The following is a 23,236-nucleotide window of genomic DNA, read 5'->3' as shown; positions in this document are numbered from 1 at the left end:
TGTTTTAAAACTTAAAAAAAAAAGAGTTATTCTTTCTCTGGCTTATAAATTTTTGGAGTTCTTAAAGTCATTTTCGCTCTCTTACTTCTTGTATGTCTTTCTCCTCCCTTTGGTTTTGTGGCAGGTTGTGACCTGGCACACAGTGTAAATATAAAAAGATTACCCTTAGGCTATGGTTGCTTATTGCTTAGATGACAAAAAACTTTAATGTGATAACTGTCTCTTTTCCTCATTCTTTCTCTTTCCTTACTTTGGGACTGCAAACCTAGATACCTGAAGAGACTTATAGAAGAACATGAAACGTTAGGAAAATATCAAAGAGTTTTTCTTTGATATTAATACTCTAGTAATATTAGTATGTTTCCAAATATTTGAATGTCTAAGAATTTCTGACTTTGCCCAAATTTAATCAGTTATTTGAAGATATATGACTTATTATATTGGTTGGTTTGATTTTCTTTTTAAAAATCACCTTTGAATTTAATTAAAATATTTTGAAATGATTATCTACCTCTTTATTTCTTAAGCAGTATATGGTGTATCCAGGTAAACTTTGGTAGTCTTCTGAAGTTAGTCTTGACATTTAAATTGGCTGTATCAGATACCGATTTACATATAGTTAGGCTCCCTGTCTCTTACTTGGGTAAAGGAATCAGTTGCTGATATTGTAGTCATACATTTCTAATTTTTTTTAAGTTCAAATTGTTCTACATGTATATTGTATAAAATTAGGAGCTAAATTATTTTTGTACTTCTGTAGAATAATATCAATGATAACCTAGATTGAGAAATTCTTGATATGAGTTTTATTTACTTATCTGGAGAAGCTGATTTCTGTGTTTGTGATGTGGAAGATGGAATTTATAGCATTGTGCCTTCAAATCACCTCTTTAGTTACAAGTGGTCCTGGCTTTAGAGGAGGACTTTATAAATAAAAAACTTGATAAGTATATTAGCTTTTACCTATGGTAGGAGTAAAGAAAGGAAACAGAGGAGAAGCTATTATCACTGAGCTTAATTCTGAGGGAATTCGCCAGAAAGAGGAACTAAAATTCTCTCCAATAACGATATATTTTTTTAATTGGCAGAAACCTTCACATATTCTCAACATTTGTATTTGCATTCCAGATTTCTTTATTTGATTTAAGTATGAGCAAAGATAAAATTTAGTCTTATTTGATTCATAAAACACCCTTAATATATAAAATTTCTAAAGAAATATTGAAATACAGATAAAGTCATGATACACAACAATTCTTTGAAAATATATTAAAGAAAACAGTGGCAATTTAGCCCATACCTAGAGCCGGAAAGCATAAATGGTTTTGGCATTTATTTTCACAGAGAAATAATTGGGGGTGTAGGGTATTTTGACATACACAGTTTTATATAAATGTCAAGATTTCAAAAGCTTTTATATCTTTTATTTTCAGTGAGGAATTACTGACATTAAACAGCCTTGTATCATCAGATATTAAGATTACTTTTCATTTTAACTAATGTTTATCTCAATGTTTTTGAAAACACGCTTTTAAAAAAGGACTGAAATTTCTGTCACACTAATGGGAAAATTTCCTGGCAATAACTGTTTTTGCCTTTGTAAGATACAATATTTGTGAATCAGCCTAGGCAACATAGCGAGACCTTATCTCTACAAAAAAAATTTAAAAACTAGCCAGATTTGGTAGCATGCGCCTGTAGTCTCAGCTACTTGGGATGCTGAGGTGAAAAGATCACCTGAACCCAGAAGATTGAGGCTACCATGAGCTGTGATCATGGTGATCATGCTACTCTACTCCAGTTTGGGCCAGAGAGTAAGACCCCACCTCAAAATAATTTTTTTGTGTGTGAATGAGCAATACATGATCAGTAGTCTTCTACATGTTATTTAATATAAAGCTGCCCATTTGGATTTTAAATTTTAACCATTATTTACAGAGGATGACTTTAATTGACTAATTCAGAAAAAGAATTACAAAATAATCAACAAATATCAATCAAGTACCTCCTCTGTTGTCAGGTTCTGTGGGATAGTTAAAACAGGTGTTAGAATATTGTCCCAGCTCATCTAAAATTTGCCAGGCAACTACCTGAGGAAACAATAATTATTTCATGAAATAAATAGTAGTCATTAAAGCCAGGCATGGTGGTGCACACCACTGCTTGAGAGGCTGAGGCTTAAGGCATTCAAGACCAGCCTGGGCAACATAATAAGACTTCATCTTGGAAAAAAAAATTAAGTACATGGTAGAATTAGGGAAAAAGGAGTATTTTCCACAATTCAATTAACTGCAAAGCTTGTTTGGGGACACAGTAGTATTGTGCTCTAGAAACATAAGCTCAGAAATTAGACTGCCTGTATTTGAACCCGAGAGTTTTGATAGATACTGGTAGAGTTCCCTCGGGCAAGTCAGTTCACCTTGCTAAGTCTTAGTCTCCTCATTATCAGTGGAAGATCATAGTAGAATCTATTCTATATTCCTAGAAATAGAACATTCAGTATCAATGGGATTATACACAAGTTAAATATGAGCTATTACTTATAAAGCACTTGGCAAATAAATGTTCAGTAAATGTTACCTATTGTTAACTATTACTATAAGACTGAACTTTACAGCTTTTAAGTTATGTGAAGAGGGGCAGTATGTATTTCCATTAGAATCATGATTTGAATCATAGTATAATAAATATTATGATTTGAACCATATATAATAAATACATTATAATCTCAAACTTTAAAATTGGTTATTTTTAAATTCTTTTGTGTTTCAAATATAATGAGGTAGATATAGAAAACATGTAAATCAAATGAATCTATCTCTAACCTGATATCAAATAACTGTTCCTAAAGGAATTACCTTTATCTCTCAGATATTTCTAATAAACATTAGTTATATTTAAACGTAAGTGCAATTATTATAAATGTCTTGATCCAATAGTCAAGGAATTTCTAGTACACACAAGCTAGTTGAGATATTAGCAGTAGACCAAATGAATTATGTGTTCTTTTACTGTTTGTTCAATTACGGTATCACAGACTTAAAAGGCTTTATTACCTCTTCAGTTTGAGAAGAATTATGATTGGACTTACTGCTAAAATTAGGTGCCTACTCCACAACCAAATCTGAACAATTTTATTGAAATTGTTATTGGTGTTTTACCAAAAAGTTTATCAGAATGTTGTACTGAGAAAACAAATAAAATGCTTGTCTCTTATTCTTTATATCCAGTTGGTTCTGCCTGCATTCCTTATTTATTTATCTTCTATTCTTGTCTTCTGTGAGTAATAGGACACTTCTGTACTTTTGCTTGCTCTTTCTTGTGTAAATCATGGCTCTAATTTGTCTACTTCGCTGCATAATTTTTTTTCTTTTCTTTTTTTTTTTGCTGGGTATTTTTATATGAATGTTAAATGGTATTTAAAGTCTTCTATATCATATCCCATTTAAGCTTCAGTCCATTTCAGTCTTGCCTGGCTCTTAAGGGTATTGTTACTTCGTACTTTTGTATTTGAGTACTAAATGTTGATTTTTTTGGAGAAAGTGGCTTGAAATTTTTTTCTGCAATATTTGTATGGCCATTAAAGTTAATTTGTGTGGTTGAAGCATGGAAGAGCAAATTATAGCACTTATTCATTTAGTTGTGTTTAATTGCCTGTTGCTGCATGCTGTCAGACAACTTGTAATAGTTTTTCCTTTTGTTACAATTTAAGACTAACTACTATATATTCTTTTTCTCCTAGAATCAAGAATTGAAGGCTGGCTTTCAGTACCAAACAGAGGAAATATCAAACGATATGGCTGGAAAAAACAGGTACTATTTGCCTAATTTTTTTCCAAGTGATTTTTTGCTATATATTTTACTTTGAAGCATAAAACTTACACTACTTTTTTATTTGCATTGATTTTAGATTAACACAATCTAATCTAGACATGAATGACAAATATTATGTTTATCACTTTAAACCAAATTGATGTTACTTTTGTAACTTTCTCCCTTTTTTCTTATTTCAGTATGTTGTGGTAAGCAGCAAAAAAATTTTGTTCTATAACGATGAACAAGATAAGGAACAATCCAATCCATCTATGGTATTGGACATAGAGTAAGTTGCCTTTGATTGAATTTTAAAGCAATTAAATGTTAACTCTTGATAATTTATTTAATGGATTTATATTTTAGTGTATATTTTATGGTATTTAAATAATGTTACCTACTATTTTGTTTTTCTTAACAAACTTAAATGCTACTTTATAGTAAATCTTACTTTAGCAAAAAGTGAGAAGGGCAAATTTATATACTTGTTTCTTGTATTTGAAAGACAGATTTATTTCAAGTGTTTGGTGATTTGTTTTAAGTTCAAAGAGCATCTCAGAAAGTACTGCTGGCCCTCTGTATACACAGGTTCCACACCTACAACTGTGGATAGAAAATACTTGAAAAAATAGTAATAATACAACAATAAAAAAGAATACAAATCAAAAAAGTACAGTCTGACAACTGTATTTATGTTGTATTCAGTCTTATAAGTAATCTAGAGACTATTTAAAGTATACTGAAGGATGTACATGGGTTACATGCAAATATCACACCATTTAATATAAGAACCTTGAGTGTGCTCAGATCTTGGAATTTGCAGGGGTCCTAGAATCAATCCCCCATGGATACCAAAGGATGACGGTGAGGATTCCTTGGTATTGTTAAGAGGAAATATAAATCTATCATAAACATAAGGTTTTTCTTTTCTTTTTCACCAACAATATATGAGCTTCTAAAAACATTTCTTATGCACTGCTGCCTATATTATCATAGGTGCTATCGATGTATAAAGATGAATAAGTTCCATATTTAAGAAGTTTACAAACTAGTAGTAAAAAAGGCAAAGCTGCAACAATATAAATTCATAGTAAAATGTCATTATTGCTATTCAAAAGAAATATGTAGGTAAAATGAAGTATTGCCATTTCTTTGGAATTATATACTTGTGAAACTGGTTATAGTTAGAATTTTGAAAGAATTGAGCAAGTACTAAAGCATACTGATACTTTATTTCATATTTTTTTTTTTTTTTTGAGTTGGAGTCTCACTCCATCACCCAAACTGGAGTGCAGTGGCACGCTCCTGGCCACCGCAACCTTGACCTGCTGGGCTCCAGCAATTCTTCCGCCTCAGCCTTCCAAGTAACTGGAACTACAGGCGCGCGCTACCATGCCCGGCTAGTTTTTGATTTACTGTAGAGATGGGGTCTCACCAAGTTGCCCAGGCGGGTCTTGAACTTATTTCATAATTTAAAAAAAAATCTTTAGTTGTGAAAATTTAAATGATCAGCTTAAGTGGAATATTATATAAACACTAATATGAAAGACATCATCTTTCAATTAGATTAAGTACTTTTTAGATTGATGAGGGGCTTCTTCCCCTCTTATTGAGATGTAATTTCATAAATTTCATATAATCTAGACATGAATATTATGTTTATCACTTTAGACCAAGTTGATATTACTCTTGTAACTCTCTCTCCCTATATATGAACAAGAAAGTTTATAGATCTTAAGTGTGTTTAGTGACTTTTTACAGTTGTAAACACCTATGCAATCACTATTCAATACAAGATAAAGAGCATCTCCATCACCTTAGAAAGCTCACTTGTGCTCTTTCCCAGGAAAAGACTGCTCAGCTTTCTATCACTGAGGTTAGTTTTGCCTAGTCTACAACTTCATATAAATGGGATTATATGTCTGTACACTTCTCTTAATTTCTTTCACTTAGCCTAGTGTTACTAAGATTCATCTGTGGTGTTGTATGCATGTTCTTTGTACTGCTGAGTAGTATTCCATCACATGAATATACCATCATTTGTTTATCCGTTCTTCTGTTGATAGACATTGGGTTGCTTCCAGTTTGTTATGAACATTCTTTTTGTTGACTTATATTTTCATTTCTCATGGGTAAATAACTTAGGAGTGGAATTGTGGGGTGTAAAGTAGATCTGTGTTTAACTATTTAAAAACCTATCAGTCAAGTCTTGAAAATGGTTATAGTACACTATTTTGTATTCACCAACAATAGGTGAGTTTCAATTGCTCCACATCCTCACCAGACATTTACTGTTGTCTTTGATGTTAGCTGTTCTAGAGGGTATGAAATGCTATCTCCTTGTTTACATTTGCACTCTCCTCATTGCTGATGATATAAATCTTTTAATATTTTAGCCATTTTTATGTCTTTTCTGATGTGTTTCCAAGTCTTTTGACCATTTTTAAATTAGTTTGCTTATCTGTTTAAGATTGACTTGCAAGAGTTCGGTATATGTTCTGAATAAGAATCCTATGTTAGAAATATGTAATGCAGATATTTCATAATCTGTTGCTTGCCTATTCATTTTCTTAATAGTGTATTTCAATGAAGATCAATATACCTGCTTTTAAAAAATGGTTAGCGCTTTTATAGTCTGTGTTTGGTAGCAGGTAGTTGTTGAGGTCAGGTTTTGATGTGTTTTTTTTCCACATGGATATCTGGTTGTTCCATCAATATTTATTTTTATATGTTGGTCTTAATCCTCTAATCTTGCTTTGTGCTTATTTTATAGGGATTTTTGTTTTGGTTTTTTTCGTTTTTACAGGGCTTTTTATTTTATTATTATTATTTTTTTTAACATATAATCAGCCCTCTTTATCTGTGGGTTCCACTCCACGGATTCAACCAACCACAATTGAAGATGTAGTTAGGCCCATAATGGCTGCGTCTGTACTGAACATGTAGAGACCTCATTTTCTTGATGTTATCACCTAGACAATATAGTTTAACAACTATTTACATAGCGTTTCCATTGTATTAGGTATTATAAATAATCTAGAGATGATTTAAGGAGGAGATGCATAGGTTATATGCAAATACTGTGTTATTTTATATAAGAGGCTTGGGCATCCATGGGTTTTGATATACTGGGGGTATCCTGGGACCAGTCCTCCACAGATAACCAAAGGACAATGTGTACAATCATGTCATTGCTAAATGGTAATAGTTTTACTTCTGTCTTTCCAGTCTGTATAACTTTCTCACATGTATAGATTCATAAAACCACCACAGTCCAAATACAGGACAATTCTATCACAAGGATCCCTGTGTTACCCTGTTATAACCACAGACAGCTTCCCTCTTGCTCCCCTCCCTTATCCATGGCAGCATTAATCTGTTCCTATCTCTATACTTTTGTCATTTCTAAGATGTTATATAAATGGAATCAAATAGTGTGTAATCTTTTGCAATCAGCTTTTTTTTCCTACTTAGTGTAATTCCCTTGAGATCAGTCTAAGTGTAATTTATTTGTCTTTATTGTTGAGTAGTAGTCAATGGTAAAGATATATCACACTTTGTTTAATAATTCATTTGAGTTGTTTCCAGGTTTTGGTTATTATGAAAAAAGCACTTAGGAACATTTATGTTCAGTTTTTTTATAGATAGACGTAAAGGCCCAAGAGTGCAATTACTGGGTCGTATGGTAAGCATATGTATAGTTTTGTAAAAAAAAAGAAAAAGAAATTGCCACTGGGCACAAAGCATTTTGGGAGGCGGAAGCAAGAGGATTGCCTGAGTCCAAGGGTTAGAGACCAGCCTGGGCAACTTGGTGAGACTTTGTCTCTATAATAAATCAAAAAATTAGCCAGGTATGGTGGTGCATGCCTGTGGTTCCAGCTACTTGGAAGGCTGAGCCAGAAGGATGGCCTGAGCCTAGCAGGTCAAGACTGCAGTGGCCATGAGTGTGCCTCTGTACTCCAGCGCGGGTGACAGAGTAAGATTACTACTAAAAAAAAAAAGACCAGGCGTGGTGGCTCAAGGCTGTAATCCCAGCACTTTGGGAGGCCAAGGCGAGAGGATTACCTCAGCCCAAGGGTTCGAGACCAGCCTGGGATACTTAATGAGACCTTGTCTCTACAATAAATCAAAAAAATTAACTGAGCGTAGTGACACCCGCCTGTAGTTTCAGCTACTAGGAAGTCTGAGGTAGAAGGATTGCCTGAACCCAGGAAGTTGAGGCTGCGGTGGCCATGAGTGTGCCATTGTACTCCAGCCTGGGCAACAGAGTGAGACTCTGACTCAAAAAATTTACCGTAATCTTATAGATGGCTCTGTAGTTTTCCATTTTTATTAGCAGTGTAAGAGTGATTTTGTTTCTCTGCATCCTCATCAGCATTATTACTTTTTTTATTTTTAAAAATTCTGGTCCAGGTACGGTGACTCAAGCCTGTAATCCCCTTTGGGAGACCAAGGCGAGAGGATTACCTGAGCTCAGGGTTTTGAGACCAGCCTGGGCAACTTTGTGGGGCCTCGTCTCTACAATAAATCAAATATTAGCCGAGTGTGGTAGCACGCGCCTGTAATTCCAGCTACTTGGAAGGCTAAGGCGGAGGGATCACCTGAGCCCAGCAGGTCGAGGCTTTGGTGGCCATGAGTGTACTACTGCACTCCAGCCTGGACAGCAGAGTGAGACTCCGACTCAAAAAAATAAAAATTTAAAAAATTTAAAAATTCTGATAAATGTATAGTGACAGTTAGTGTGGTTTTAATTTGCATTTCCCTAATGACTAATCATGTTGAACATCTTTTTATTTGCCACCTGTATGTCATCTTCAGTGAAATGTCTCTCTTTGACTAAATAAGTCTTTATAATGGCCAATATTTATTTTCATTTTAGTAAATTGTTTCATGTTCGGCCTGTAACCCAAGGAGATGTATATAGAGCTGAAACTGAAGAAATTCCTAAAATATTCCAGGTAAACATCTGAAATTATAATTTTAAAGAATATTTTAGCTGGGTTCAGTGGCTCAGCCTATAATCCCGCGCTTTGGGAGGCTGAGGTGAGTGGATTGCCTGAGCCTGAGGGTTCAAGACCCGCCTGGGCAATTTGGTGAGACCTCACCTCTACAATAAATCAAAAAGAAAAAATTAGCCGGGCGTGGTAGCGCGTGCCTGTAGTTCCAGCTACTTGGAAGGCTGAGGCGGAAGGATCACCGGAGCCCAGCAGGTCGAGGCTGTGGTGGTCGGGAGCGTGCCACTGCACTCCAGTCTGGGTGACAGAGTGAGACTCCAACTAAAAAAAAAAAAGAATATTTTACCTAAGTACTTAGTATTTTTGTGAAACAAATGTAAAACATACCAGTACTTTTACACATTTGAAACTTTATATACAAATTATGCTCTCTTTTTTTCTTTTTCCTTTGGTCATTGCTGAATGTAGATACTATATGCAAATGAAGGTGAATGTAGAAAAGATGTAGAGATGGAACCAGTACAACAAGCTGAGAAGACTAATTTCCAAAATCACAAAGGCCATGAGTTCATTCCTACACTCTACCACTTTCCTGCCAATTGTGAGGCCTGTGCCAAACCTCTCTGGCATGTTTTTAAGCCACCCCCTGCCCTAGAGTGTCGAAGATGCCATGTTAAGTGCCACAGAGATCACCTAGATAAGAAAGAGGACTTAATTTCTCCATGTAAAGGTAAGGCATAATCATTATTTTTATAATGTTTACAAATTTAGTTTTAAGTTGTGTCACTTGAGTGTAGTGATTTCTAAACCAAGTTGAAAAGAGATTATAAGAAATAATATGTTGGTATTGGTGGAACATTGCACAGCTATTTCACAGCTACAGATTTAGTTTTAGCTTAATTAAACATAGTAAAGCTTTTAGAATTTTGAGAACTTGAAGAATTATGCATTTGATAGTTTTAATTTTTTAATATGGTAATATTATATGACTTTAATTGTGCTTTTTCCCCCTTTTAATATAGTAAGTTATGATGTAACATCAGCAAGAGATATGCTGCTGTTAGCATGTTCTCAGGATGAACAAAAAAAATGGGTAACTCATTTAGTAAAAAAAATCCCCAAGAATCCACCATCTGGTTTTGTTCGTGCCTCCCCTCGAACACTTTCTACAAGATCCACTGCAAATCAGTCTTTCCGAAAAGTCAAAAATACATCTGGAAAAGCTAGGTAAGGATTGAAATGTTAATTTTTTTAACAATGTTACAGTGATTGGATGATATTTATTAAAATCAAAAATCCAATTGTCCTTTTCTCCTCAGAGGGCATTATTTGTAGTTAGGTCTTATTTATATGACTTGCAGTGACTTCATAAAATAGTTTAACTAACTCCTGTTAGAATTTAATAATATTAATAATCGTGATATTTATTTAATTCATTGTCAAATTTTTCTATCATAAGTTGATATACATAACATATATTTAACCCTTAATGTTTTAACCAAATTGTGGCTAGTCTGTTTTAATACAGAAAAGATTCATGTAAAATGATGATCATTTTCCTTTGTTTTTAATTATGTTGGCATAATTTTTCTAGAAAAATCAAAATTATTTGGTATTATCAGTGATTGTATTATTATAAATAAACTGCCCAGTTAAGTTCCACTTTTATTTTTTGGTTTAAATGTTTTTGATGGAATTGTTTTCAAAAAGATCTTATGTGCTATGATATACACTTGCAGAACATAATCCAAGCCTTTCTTGGAAAGAAGTTTTGAAATTTCATTAAGTTCTCATTTTACATATGAATAAGGGAGATGCAGAGAAATTAAGCAATTTGCACAAGATCACACAACTGATTTTTGTCAATTCTAAAGCCTGTTTATCTTGTACCAAATACCAACTCCAGAGAAGGTATCATCCCTAGATTATGAGAGCCTTTTGAATCTAGAAGCTGAGACCTAGCACTGATTTGCTCTCACATCTTACAAGTGAACTTAAAACTATCTTTAATTCATCCATTTTCTTGACTTCCTGTTGTCCATAACCAGCTCTGATTCTTTGAAATGACTCACACCCTTCCTTCCTGTGTATTCCTCAGGCACCGTACTACCCTCGTGTATTACTGCCTCATGCTTGACTTAATTCTGCAGAATGCTTTGTCAAACTTTTCCTGGGCACAGGGTAGAAGCTGGATCTAAAATGATTTAAAATAGAATTATAGCTGAGTAAGAATATGTGTTAGAAACAGAGTAGAAACAAAGAGGAGAGAATACTAAGTGTATTTTTCCTTTTCCCTGTTTTCCAAATTTTGTGCAGTTGCTAAGTGTTGTATGAAAAGATAATGTATGTTTGCCTTTCTTTCCAATGTTTGTTTCTTGTGTTTTAAAGCTGAGTGCATTTCATAAATTATGTTTTTTTTCCCCCTAACAGCTAACCATGTGACCTAGTGCCTTGTGGAATCGTGTGGGACGCTACCTGATAAACCAGGCTTCTTTAACCATGCAGAACAGACAGGCTGTTTCTTTGACACAAATATCACAGGCTTCAGGGTTGATTGCTGTTATTCTGTCCTTGCTTTGGCACAACACACTGAGGGTTTTTTTTTTATTGCGGGTTTGCCTACAGGTAGATTAGATTAATTATTACTATGTAATGCAAGTACAATTGGGGGAAAGCTTAGGTAGATATATTTTTTTAAAAAGGTGCTGCCTTTTTGAATTTCTGAGAAAATGCCTGTCAGTCGTGATAGAACAGAGTTTCCTCATTTGAGTGAGAGGAAGGAACTTTCACTTTCAAGTGGAACGGCCATCACTATCAAGATCAGCTCATGGAAGGAGTAAAGAAAATATCTCAAAATGAGACAAACTAAAGTTTTTTGTTTTTTTAAATGACTTAAGTTTTTGTGCTCTTGCAAGACTATACAAAACTATTTTAAGAAAGCAGTGACATCACTTGAACTTCATTGGCCTCACTGTAGAATTTAAAAGCCTTACTGTTGATGATTACCCGTGGTGGACTTAATGGAGAAATTAAATATCTTACAATATGCTTTACAAAATACTGTATATGTTTCAGCAAGTTTGGGGAATGGGAGAAGACAAAAAAATTACATTTAATCTATGCATTTTTGCCAAGCCATATTGAGTTATTTTACTACTAGAGACATTAGGAACTAACTGTACAAAAGAACCAAGTTTAAAAGCATTTTGTGGGGTACATCATTTCTGTAATTGTATAATGTATTTCTTTGTGGTTTTAAGTGATAAAGACATTAAGTTAACAAACATATAAGAAATGTATGCACTGTTTGAAATGTAAATTATTCTTAGATCACTTTCAATGGGAGTTGCATTGCCCTTTTAGTGCCTTAATTTGAGAGAATTATTTTACTGCCATGAGTAAGTATAGAAATTTCAAAAAGCATATTTTCAAAAAATTGTGTGTGTCAGTGGGTTTTTCATTGATAATTGATTTAATTTAAAATATTTAGAGGTTTGTTGGACTTTCATAAATTGAGTACAATCTTTGCATCAAACTACCTGCTACAATAATGACTTTATAAAACTGTCTGCAAAAAAATATAGAAGATTGCACCAATATAAAAAGGAAATTATGGCAATATATCCATGACATTTTCCAGTTAACATAGGAATTACCAGATAAATACTGTTAAACTTTTGCCCAGTGGCAAGAGTTGATTTGTATGGGCAGTATCATTATTGTTTATTTTTTTTAACCAAATACCTCCTCAGTAATTTATAATGGCTTTGCAGTAATGTGTATCAAATAAGAAGCACTGGAAAACTGATCGTCTCTAGGATGATATGCATGTTTCAAGTGGTATTGAAAGCCGCACTGATGGATATGTAATAATAAACATATCTGTTATTAATATGCTAATGACTCTGTGCTCATTTAATGAGAAATAAAAGTAATTTATGGATGGATAGCTTTAATAATGACTGCTACAGTGTTTTCTCATGGCTGAAATGAATAGAAATCATACTACAAATTAGTCTCTGATTGTATTCAAATGTTTGTTAATTTTCGTGGCTAGGTTAAAGTATATTTTTAAAAGATAAAACCTGATCCTGGGCTCTAAAACAAGACTGGCTGTAGTTCAAATGAAAAGTTGGCTAATGTTTGTTGAAAAACAGTTCTCCATGCATCTCTTGCATTTCTTCACATCTTATGAACAGAGGCTCTGACAACCTTTGTCCTGGACTGTCTTTCTCAAGAGTATTTGTATAACAAACAGCCTTGGAACATGGAATACCTCCCTTAAGAGGAAGGCTGGTTTGTTTATTGCTCAGTATAATAAAGACAATGTCTCCCTCCACGGTAAAAATATAAAAGATTCAAGTTCCCTAGACTTGAGGTTTCTCACCTGTGCTGTAAAACCACTATGTGTTCAGCACCCACCTGGGCCACTCTACATACCCACATGGGACTTGGAGGGCAAAGGAAACTGACATGAACATGAAGCTCATGCTGCTTGCTATGCTGTAAGTAATAAAGTCATTTGACTCTGATTCAGGAGTCTCATGTGTTCTGCAGGAACCATGAAACTGTGATAGGCTAATTTGTAGCTTGTAAATGGAGTAAAATCGCAGAGCTGTCACAGTTCCTAATAGTGTCCTTACTACCTTAGAGTTGTCACCAGTGTTAAGGTCCAGTTACAGAGAACAGAGTTCATTCTATAGTTTAGGCAAGAAAGGACTTTTAAAAATGAAATACTAATCTAAGCTTAGATTTGTTGAAAACAGAGAGCTTTAAGGAATCATGCCCAATGCCACATTATAGAACCAGGTCAGTAGGAGAGCTGCTTCCTCTTCGAAGTTCAGGAAACCACTCACTCCCAAAGTATACCAACCTTGTGAGGATCTGACGAGTACTGTGATGAGGAAACCACACTGCCACTGCTGATTCTCTACTACATTTGGCATACCTGCTATGATCCACATCCAGGTAGATGCTTTGTACCAGTCCTTTCGCCACTTACGAACCTCATGTCTACACACTGCCTCAGAAAAAACTCTTCTGTGGCCCTGCATGCCAGTGTTAGCGTGGCCTTCATCTCACGCCTGCCTTCTCTAGATGCATCTGCTTGGCCACAAGTAAATCGCATCCAGAACCCTAGCTGCAAGAAAGTCTGGGAAATGTAGCTTCTAGCTTTCTCTCCGGTTTATCACAAGAGGACACACTAGGAGTGTGGAATGGAGGTTCAACATCAAGCCAGTCTGTCCACCCACACCTGCAAGCTTCAGCTTGAGACCTGGGACTCTGACTTTGAGCTAAAAAGAAAACAGCCACTGTCGTTCACAGGTTCATACCGACTGATCACTTGTCACTACTTAGGCTTTCAGCTTAAACAAAATATCCTGTCCACCCTTCATTTTAAGTTAAAAAAAAAAATAAAAGAATGAAAACATGGTCAACTTAGTTACTTGATAAAATAAGTTCTAATTTGCTTTTTATATCACTAGAAATTATGCAATAACCAAATTTAGTAATCAGTGTGTTGCTTCTTACTGAGTTATTGGTTTTGAGTTTCCAGCTTTTCTTTCATTTTCTAACACTTGTAGAATTTTCTTCTCAGAAAACAATATTAACTATTAAGACGAATAAAGGCTATGTCTCTCTAAAAATTAGCTTATTGTGAGTTGACATAATATGCTATGTCTACTACAATAGTTTTTTGTTTTTGTTTTTGTTTTGGAGGGGGGAATCAGGGTCTGTCACCCAGGCTGGAGTGCAGTATCACACTCACAACTCACTGCAGCCTCTACCTCCTGGGCTTAGGCCTCCAGCCTCCAGAGTAGCTGGGACTACAGGTGCATGCCACCATACCTGGCTAATTTTTTTTTTTTTTTTTTTGAAGATACAAGGTCTCACAATACTGCCTAGGCTGGTCTTGAACTCATGGGCTCAAGCACTCCTGCCTCGGCCTCCCAAAGTGCTAGTATTACAGGGATGAGCCACTGTACCTGGCATTTCTCTTGCTTTTTTATTTTCAATGGTGGCATTTGATGAGCAAAAATTCTTCATTGTAGTGAAATCTAATTTACTGGGTTTTTTTTTTTTCCTTTAGAGTATCATTTGTGTACTGTTAAGAAATCTCAACCTATTTCAGGGTCATGAAGATGATTCTCTTGTGCTGAAGCTTTTTGTTTTAATTTTCATATTTCATTCTGCAACCCATCTGAAATTCATTTTTGAGGTAGGGATCAGGAAGGTTGGTGGGGGGTTCTAAATAGATATCCTGTATGTCTTGCAGTATTTATTGAAAAGACTATTCTTTCCTGCCTAATAATTCAAGTGACCGATCCATTGGCATATTTCTGTATCCTTGGCGTTATCACAGTTTTAATTACTATAGCCTTTATAATAAGATTTATGTCTGTGGTGGAAGTCCGTTAACTTGTAATTCTTCCAGATTGACTTAGCTGTTATTGACCCTTTTCATTCCCATGTAAATTTTTAAAACGTTGTTAATTTTCACCAAAAAAAAAAAAAAAAAACCCTAACAACTAAACTAAAACAACCCTGCTGGGATTTTTTTTTTTTTTAAACAGGCTTTTGCTGTGTTGCCTGCACTTGAACTCCTGGCTTAAGCAGTCTCCCTGCCTCATCCTCCGGAGTAACTGGTACTATAGGCGTATACCACCATGCCCAGCTTTTGCTGGGAATTTTGTTGGTATTGCGTTCAAACTATAAGTCAATTTGGGAAAAATTAATTTCCTTAACGTTTTGTATTACAAACTATGAATGTGATGTAAGCTACTGTGTAGAAATGAAACAGACATACTTGGAAATAACATATTTGCAAATGTAGAATTCTAAAAGCATCTACAAATAAAGAGAAATAAGTAAATTTTCAAAGATCACTAGACACAAAGTAAATATGTGAAATAAATTGTTTTTGTGTATACTGGCATCAATTAGGAATTCTTAAAAATGATACTATAAGACATTTGGAGAAATTTTTATATTAATCAGTATTTTTTATTATGGTTTTGTGGGGTACAGTTAAGGGTTAGGTGTACAATGACGTTTCATTCAGGCACCCTGTTGATAAGAGGTGTTTTCCCATCCCCCGACATATTTGCTACTGTTAATCCCATCCCCCTCCCCCCCATAGTTTCCCAGTACCGTCAGTCATTTTCTTATAGTATTGCATTGGATGTTCAAGGTCCATTATATGAGTGAGAACATGTGATATTCGGATCTTTGTTTCTGTGAGAGGTCACTCAGTATTATAGACTCTAGTTCCATACAGGTTGCAGCGAAATTCATGATTTTGTTCTTTTTTATGGCTGCGTAGTATTCCATCGTGTATATGTACCACATTTTTTTAATCCAGTCCTCTTTTGGTAGGCAGCATGGTTGTTTCCAGGTTCTTGCTATTGTGAACAATGCTGCGATAAACATACGTGTGCAGGTATCTTTTTTATAGAGTGATTTGTGTTCTTCAGGGTATATTCCCAGTAGGGGGATTGCAGGGTCATATGGAAGGTCAATTTTTAGAGCTTTTAGGAATCGCCACACTGCTTTCCACAGAGGTTGCACTAGTTTACACTCCCACCAACAGTGTAGAAGTGTTCCCTTTTCACCACACCCTCTCCAGCAGCTGTTATTTTTTGAGTTGTTGATAATTGCCATTCTGACTGGAGTTAGGTGGTATCTCAGTGTGGTTTTGATTTGCATCTCCCTGATGATTAGTGAGGTTGAGCATTTCTTCATGTGTTTGTTGGCTGCTCGAATGTCTTCTTTTGTGAAGTGTCTGTTCATATCTTTTCCCATTTTATAATGGGGTTGTTTGTTTTCTTCTTTTCGGTACGTTTCAGTTCCTTGTAGATCCAGGATGTTAAGCCTTTGTCAGACCTGGAGTTGACAAATACTTTTCCCCAGTCTGTAGGCTGTCTCCCTGCTCTCTTGATGGTTTCTTTGGCTTTGCAGAAGCTTGTCAGTTTAATAAGGTCCCATTTGTCTATCTTCTCTCTTAAGTCCTGTGGGTTTCGGGTTTTGTACAGGAATTGAATGCCAGCTCCGATTTCCATGAGAGTATTTCCTTCCTTTTCTAAGGTTCTTATGGTTTGAGGTTTTCCATTTAGGTCTCTGAACCATTTGGAGTTAACCTTTGTGCATGGGGATAGAGAGGGGTCCTATTTCAGTCTTCTGCATGTGGTCAAGAAATTTTTAAAGACCTAAATAGATGGAAATGATTTTTAAAGTTGATCATTAGGTTAATAGTTATATTTATCCCTTTTAACCTACACTTGGAAATCTTTTTTTTTTTTTTTTTTTTTTGGTGACAGGGTCTCACTTGTCACTCAGGCTGGAGCACAGTGGTGTGATCATCATAGTTCACTGCAGCCTCAAACTCCTGGACTCAAGTGATCCTCACACCTCAGTATCCCAAGCAACTAGCACTGCAGGTGGATGCTACCACACCTGGCATATATATAAATATATACTTTTTTTTTTTTTTTGAGTTGGAGTCTCACTCTGTCGCCCAGACTGGAGTGCAGTGGCTGCTCCCAGCCACCGCAGCCTCGACCTGCTGGGCTCTGGCGATCCTTTTGCCTCAGCCTTCCAAGTAGCTGGAACTACAGGCGTGCGCTACCATGCCCGGCTAATTTTTAATTTATGGTAGAGATGAGGTCTCGCCAAGTTGCCTGCGGGTCTCGAACCCTGCGGGCTCAGGCAATCCACTCACCTCAGCCTCCCAAAGGCGCGGGATTACAGGCTGAGCCACCAAGCCCGGCACTTTTTTTTTTTTTTGTAAGAGATCGGGGGGTGGGGGTGTCAACTATTTTTCCCAGGCTAGTCTTGAACTCTTGGCCTCAAGTGATTTTCCTTGGTCTTCCAAAGCACTGGGATTATAGGCATGAGCCACTGCGCCTCGCCTGACACTTGGAAGTCTTAATCACAATTGTTCTTTGTATTTATAATGTTCACTGCTCAAATCAATTTTGCGTTGGGTATATGTGTATAAAGCTGCATTCAGTGCTTTAGATACATGCACTGCCAAATCTTTTACACTTTTGGTGTTATTTTTTTAAACAAGATTTATGCTTATTGCAATAAATGCAAAAGAGTACAATAGTACAAGGTTGAAGTCTGCCCTTACTAAACCCTACTCCTACCAATTCCCCTACCAGTGCCTTAGTAATTAATATTAACAGTTCATTGCGTTTTCTACTAGATAGTTCTAAAGTGTATGTAACTTGGATTTTTATGAGGTAGGAAATGTGTAGTATTAATTCTACTTTACATATGGAAACACATAAAAAGAAATCAAATATCTCCTCTCTTTTACCTAATGTTAATGAATTGTCATATGAGAATTAAAATACTGCATTATTTCCCAAGCTGTCCTATTTCTCATGAAATGAGATGTTGGAGATACAAGGGGAAAAGTGAAAGTGTTTAGAAATAGGTTGTCTGATTTAAAAATCATGAAATTATATGTTATTCCTATATATATGGTTTCTTGTACTATGTAGAATGATTTGGCCATTAAATTGAATAAAGTAGTTCATTTGTCTGGATCATTAACGTTGAAGAATCTAACACATTCACTTAGGCTAATTGTTTAACATCTACAGCCTACTAACATGGCAAAAATGTAATATTGGCCCAGTGGGTACAAGAAAATATTCTGGCTCTTCCTTCTACTTTGGCTGAATAGATGTTTTTTAGATCCACTCACTCCTGGTCAAGCTGTCATTAATTCAGGTTAGTTCTGCTTTATGTGCGGCACATTTGCTAGCTCTACTCAGACCCAATTCTCATTCAAAATATGTCTGTTGTGGCCAAGCACTTTGGGAGGCCAAGGCGAGAGGACTGCTTTAGCCTAGGAGTTCAAGACCAGTCTGGGCAACAGGCAAGACCTTGTCTCCAACAATAACAAAAGTCAGTTTATCAGCTGTCTAAGAGTAGGCACAAATGAGGTTAAATGAATAATTACTAAGAAAAAATATTTCCTCTATTCATCATTTACCATGAGATACCTCAAGATCCTGACACTATCAAAGAAATGTTTTAAAGTAGAAACATGATTTTCATCTCTATAAAAAAATGTCTTACTCTCACAACTCGATGTATTAACATCTCAAGGTAGTACCATCCCTAATTTATAAAGAGAAGTGATAATATAGAATGTTTAATACTCTATTCTAGGGCACACAGCTACAAATCTCAATTTTCTAGATGGAATGTGAAAGTTAATTTACTGCTTTGAAAGAAAATAGTTATGAATTTGAATCTGGACTCTTCCCATACTGTATATTTATTTAACTTTATAAAGTTAGATGTAAATGTATATTATATATGCTCTTTATGTAAAGTTACAGATATATTTAGTATATTTCTCATATTGTAATTTATTTAGGGGAAAAACTTGGATATCACTGTCGTGGTATGCAAAAAAAGTCTTTTTAAAAAAAGTTTTATAGTTCACCAAGATATCAATTTAAAGGGACATTCTCACGTGCAAAATACCACAAACACAATAAAATAGATGTCTTTGTTACTGGATTGAAAGCCTCTAGTTGATCAGCTATACCTCATAAGGGAAATCTTAAATGAATTATGAGCCTTATGAACAGAATATTTATGATATGTCATTCAACAGGAGCTTTAGTCACTAAAACTCATCTATAGACATTGTTCCATTGGATATCTGCAATATTGTATGTTTTCATTGTTTTGCAATACTAAATATTTGCTATTATAGAAATTTTTCTTATTTTCCTTATTTGCCTCATATACATTACATTTTAGGTCAACTACAGATAACCTCTATAATGCTATTTTAAGAAATTCTAGTTCTGTCCTGTATACCACATCACTAACCTAATTATTTTCTAACTATACCACATTAAATACTGCTACCTATAGGCTCACTTATTTTACTCATTTCACTCATAAAAAATAATGGTATTTTTTAATCCTGCAAATAATAAAAACACAAAATGTATCTTTATACCTACCACTCAGAATTAGTAAATGTTATATTTCCTTTCAGTTTTTGTAAGGAAATAAAACATCAGTGCTGTATGTGGAAACTTGAATAAGGAGAAAAAAGAGAAGGTTCTTTACCTCCTTTCCCAGTTCCGTTCTCTTTCCTTCCTCCTCAAAGGCAGTGACTGCCAATATTTTGATGTATATTCTTCCCGTACTCTATCCTTTTACTAAAATGTTTATATCTGTATGCATATGAAGTCATTTTATGTGACTTCTACATTTTATATAAAGGGCTTTTTTTTTTTTTGAGATGGAGTCTCTCTCACTCTGTCACCCAGACTGGAGTGCAGTGGCCGCTCCCGACCACCGCAGCCTCGACCTGCTGGGCTCCGGCGATCCTTCCGCCTCAGCCTTCCCAGTAGCCAGAATTACAGGTGTACACTACCACACCCAGCTAGTTTTTTGATTTATTGTAGAAATGAGGTCTCACCAAGCTGCCCAGGTGGGTCTCTAACTCGCGGGCTCAGGCAATCCACTCACCTCGGCCTCCCAAAGTGCTGGGATTACAGGCTGAGCCACCAAGCCCGGCCGTAACATTCTATAACTTGTTTATTAAATCATTTTTTTATAATCTGAGAAGTATTTATTATAGGAAATAGTAGAACTACAGAACCATTATAATAGTTGCCTTCTACTTTTAAACATTTTGTTTATGTAATGCCAATTGTAGAAACCTCCTGTAATTGGTTCTAAATTAGCATAACTAATTTTACGTTTTTTAAAAAACAATATATCCACGTTAAAAACAAAAACAAAAAATGTCAGCCAGACATGTGGCTCATGCTTGTATCCCAGTACTTTGGGAGGCTGAGGCAGCAGGATCACTTGAAGCCAAGAGTTTGAGATCAGCCAGGTGACATAGTGAGAGACACTATCACCACAAAAAAAATTTTAAATTACCCAAGCTTGATGGGGCCTGTAGTCCCAGCTACTCAGGAGGCTGAGGCATGAGAATCACTTGAGCTAGATCACACCTCTGCACTCCAGCCTAGGCGACAGGGCAAGACCTTGTCTCTTAAATTTTGTCAAACTTGAAAAATCTTTTATAGCTTAGTGGCATATCTCTTCCAACCAGGCCTTCAAGAAAGTGCATTTGCTAAAAAAAAAAAAAAAAAGTGTACATTTGCTATCATAGAAAAATTGGAACATCTTCATAATCATATGCCTGAAGCTGTATTTTTCATTAGCTTGTTTCATTAATTAGTCTATTAAATTAATCCACATTTGTGCCACAAATACTCAAAAAAATTCCAATTTTTAAATTGGCAACTAAACAATATTTTTAAAACATTATATGAGCCTAACAAAGCAAATATGAAGGCCGAGTATTACTAAGGTCTCATTAGTTCTAGTCATTTTCTTGATTTGGGATTTTTTTAGTAAACAATCTTAAAATTAGCAAGTAATGACAAATTTGCTCCTTCCTCCCAATATTTACAATACTTCTTTTTCTTTAAGTTTTCAAACGAAGTTTATCAGAGAAAGAAGGGAGAAAAGAAAGTGACATGCCAGGGCTAGCATGGGTGAAAGAAGCTACCCAATACTTATTTTTTTGTTTGTGCTGCATTTGTTATAAGTCTCAGAAAAATGAATAATAGAGGGAATCATAGTCGCTTCTGACTCTGGTGGTTACTTAATTATATTTGTTCTAGGTTGACCCACTACATTTATAGTTAGAGGAGTTACTGGTTGCAAAAATAATTTGTAAAAATGAGAATTGTTAAGGTAGTCTCTACTTTTTGGGGGTATAGAAAATTTTATAATTCACTTGTTAATTTATGATTTTTTGCTTTTATAAAGGTAATGATATAAATTGTTCTGTTATACTCAAGATATGAGATGCAACCTTTTTCTATCTACATAACCATCCATATATATTCCCTTACCTGTCCTGTTTTCCAACATATGTATGACATCTATTACTGCATGACCCGGTTTAGCTGGTTTTGTTGGTATACTTAACCCCTTTTCTGTCTGAAAGAATCTGAGCTTGGACAATAACCATGGTCACTCTAATACCAGTTATTATTTGGGACTCCCAACCCCATCTCCCCTGGGTAGTTCTGGAGCCCAGGAGCTTATGTCCATCCAGGAAAATGGGAGGGATCTGGAATTTAACCCATAGTGGTTGCCACTAGTACTGTGGATCCTTCTGTTACACAGTTGGGGTTGAGCACTTCCCTGGGGCCTTTCTTTCTTTTTCTTTTTGAGTTGGAGTCTCACTCTGTTGCCCCAGACTGTAGTGCAGTAGCACACCAACGGCCCGGGTTCTTAATAGCCAGCTCTCCTATGTACTCAAACATCTATCCCTGTGCAACCCCCATGCAAGATCCACATGGTATCTTGGGCTCTCCCTCCATAGGCTCCTTTCTACCCTCTCCCTCTTCCTACCAGATCTTGGGTTAGAGTCTAAATTAACCTTAGACCACCCTTAGCTTCCCTTAATTTTTAGAGTATTAACCTTATTTGCTTTTCTGTTTAGTACCATTTAAAAAACTGCAGATTTATATGTACGGACATGGAAAGATAACTACAATATAATAAAATTATAAAAGATTCTCTAGTTTTGTACTATGTCAATTTGACAATACTTGAACTACGTTTTCCAGAATTCCATACCCTGTATGATACTGGGTTAGAGTTGGCCAAAAGAGAAATCTCAAGATTTGCAACATGGAAGCAACACACATGTACAGTATTATTACTTTTAGGGTTTTAATTTAGAAATCCTAGCCAACCGTTAACTGTATCTCAATATTCATGTGATATTTTTAAGGATAATATTTTCAATATTACCAGACATTAATAGTGAAAAAAAACTTCTTTATTATGGAATAATGTCTGTTACTATCTTCAAAGCATTTTTCTTTGCAAGCCTTGCTCAGAGACCTTTTTTCCAGGATACTGTAGTCATTACTTCAAAATATAAAACTGCTGTACTTGGTGGCTCACGCCTGTAATCCCAGTACTTCGGGAGGTGAAGGCAAGAGGATTGCCTAAGCCCAGGGGTTTGAGACCACCCTGGACAACATGGGGAGACCTGGTCTCTCAGTAAATAAAAAAAATTAGCTGGGCCTGGTGGAACATGCCTGTAGTTCCAGCTGCTTGGAAGGTTGAAGCGGAAGCATCGCCTGAACCCAACAGGTTGAGGCTGCGGTGACTGTGATCGTGCTACTGCACTCCAGCCTGGGGAACAGAGCGAGACTTGGACTCAAAAAACAAACAAAAAAAATAAAATGCTCCGCAATCAGTAATTCATTCATTAAAACCCCCTTTAGGTTGGGTGTAGTGGCTCATGCCTGTAATCCCATACTTTAGGGGGATGAGGCAGGAAGATGGCTTGAGGTCAGGAGTTTGAGACCATCCTGGGCAAAAAGGGAAGACCCTGTCTCTACAAAAAAATTTAAAAATAAAAATAAGAGCCCCTTGAGTAGTAA

The 23,236-nt window shown here is 35.6% G+C and overlaps 1 protein-coding gene across 2 annotated transcripts in view; it reads left to right on the top strand.

Moving 5' to 3' along the window:
- The window catches only part of ROCK1 (Rho associated coiled-coil containing protein kinase 1), a 160,560-nt gene that overhangs the window by 132,627 nt on the left and 4,697 nt on the right, over positions 1 to 23,236 (top strand). The window contains exons 28-34 of one of the 2 annotated variants that reach the window (XM_008070238.2): positions 3,743 to 3,813; positions 4,014 to 4,102; positions 8,693 to 8,771; positions 9,237 to 9,498; positions 9,791 to 9,995; positions 10,421 to 10,424; positions 16,728 to 16,733. In XM_008070238.2, coding sequence (XP_008068429.1) covers positions 3,743 to 3,813; positions 4,014 to 4,102; positions 8,693 to 8,771; positions 9,237 to 9,498; positions 9,791 to 9,995; positions 10,421 to 10,424 — 710 coding nt within the window. In that variant the 3' untranslated portion in view covers positions 16,728 to 16,733. Of the gene's footprint in view, positions 1 to 3,742; positions 3,814 to 4,013; positions 4,103 to 8,692; positions 8,772 to 9,236; positions 9,499 to 9,790; positions 9,996 to 10,420; positions 10,425 to 11,198; positions 12,664 to 16,727; positions 16,734 to 23,236 lie in introns of those variants that run through there. The other variant, XM_008070237.1, reaches the window with a different exon arrangement.

The sequence above is a fragment of the Carlito syrichta genome, unplaced genomic scaffold (assembly GCF_000164805.1).
Source record: "Carlito syrichta isolate Samal-C Ts95f unplaced genomic scaffold, Tarsius_syrichta-2.0.1 Scaffold313204, whole genome shotgun sequence".
In the NCBI taxonomy this organism is placed as follows: Eukaryota; Metazoa; Chordata; class Mammalia; order Primates; family Tarsiidae; genus Carlito; species Carlito syrichta.
The sequence above is the reverse complement of the archived record's forward strand: the minus strand, read 5'-3'. Positions and strand labels throughout refer to the sequence as shown.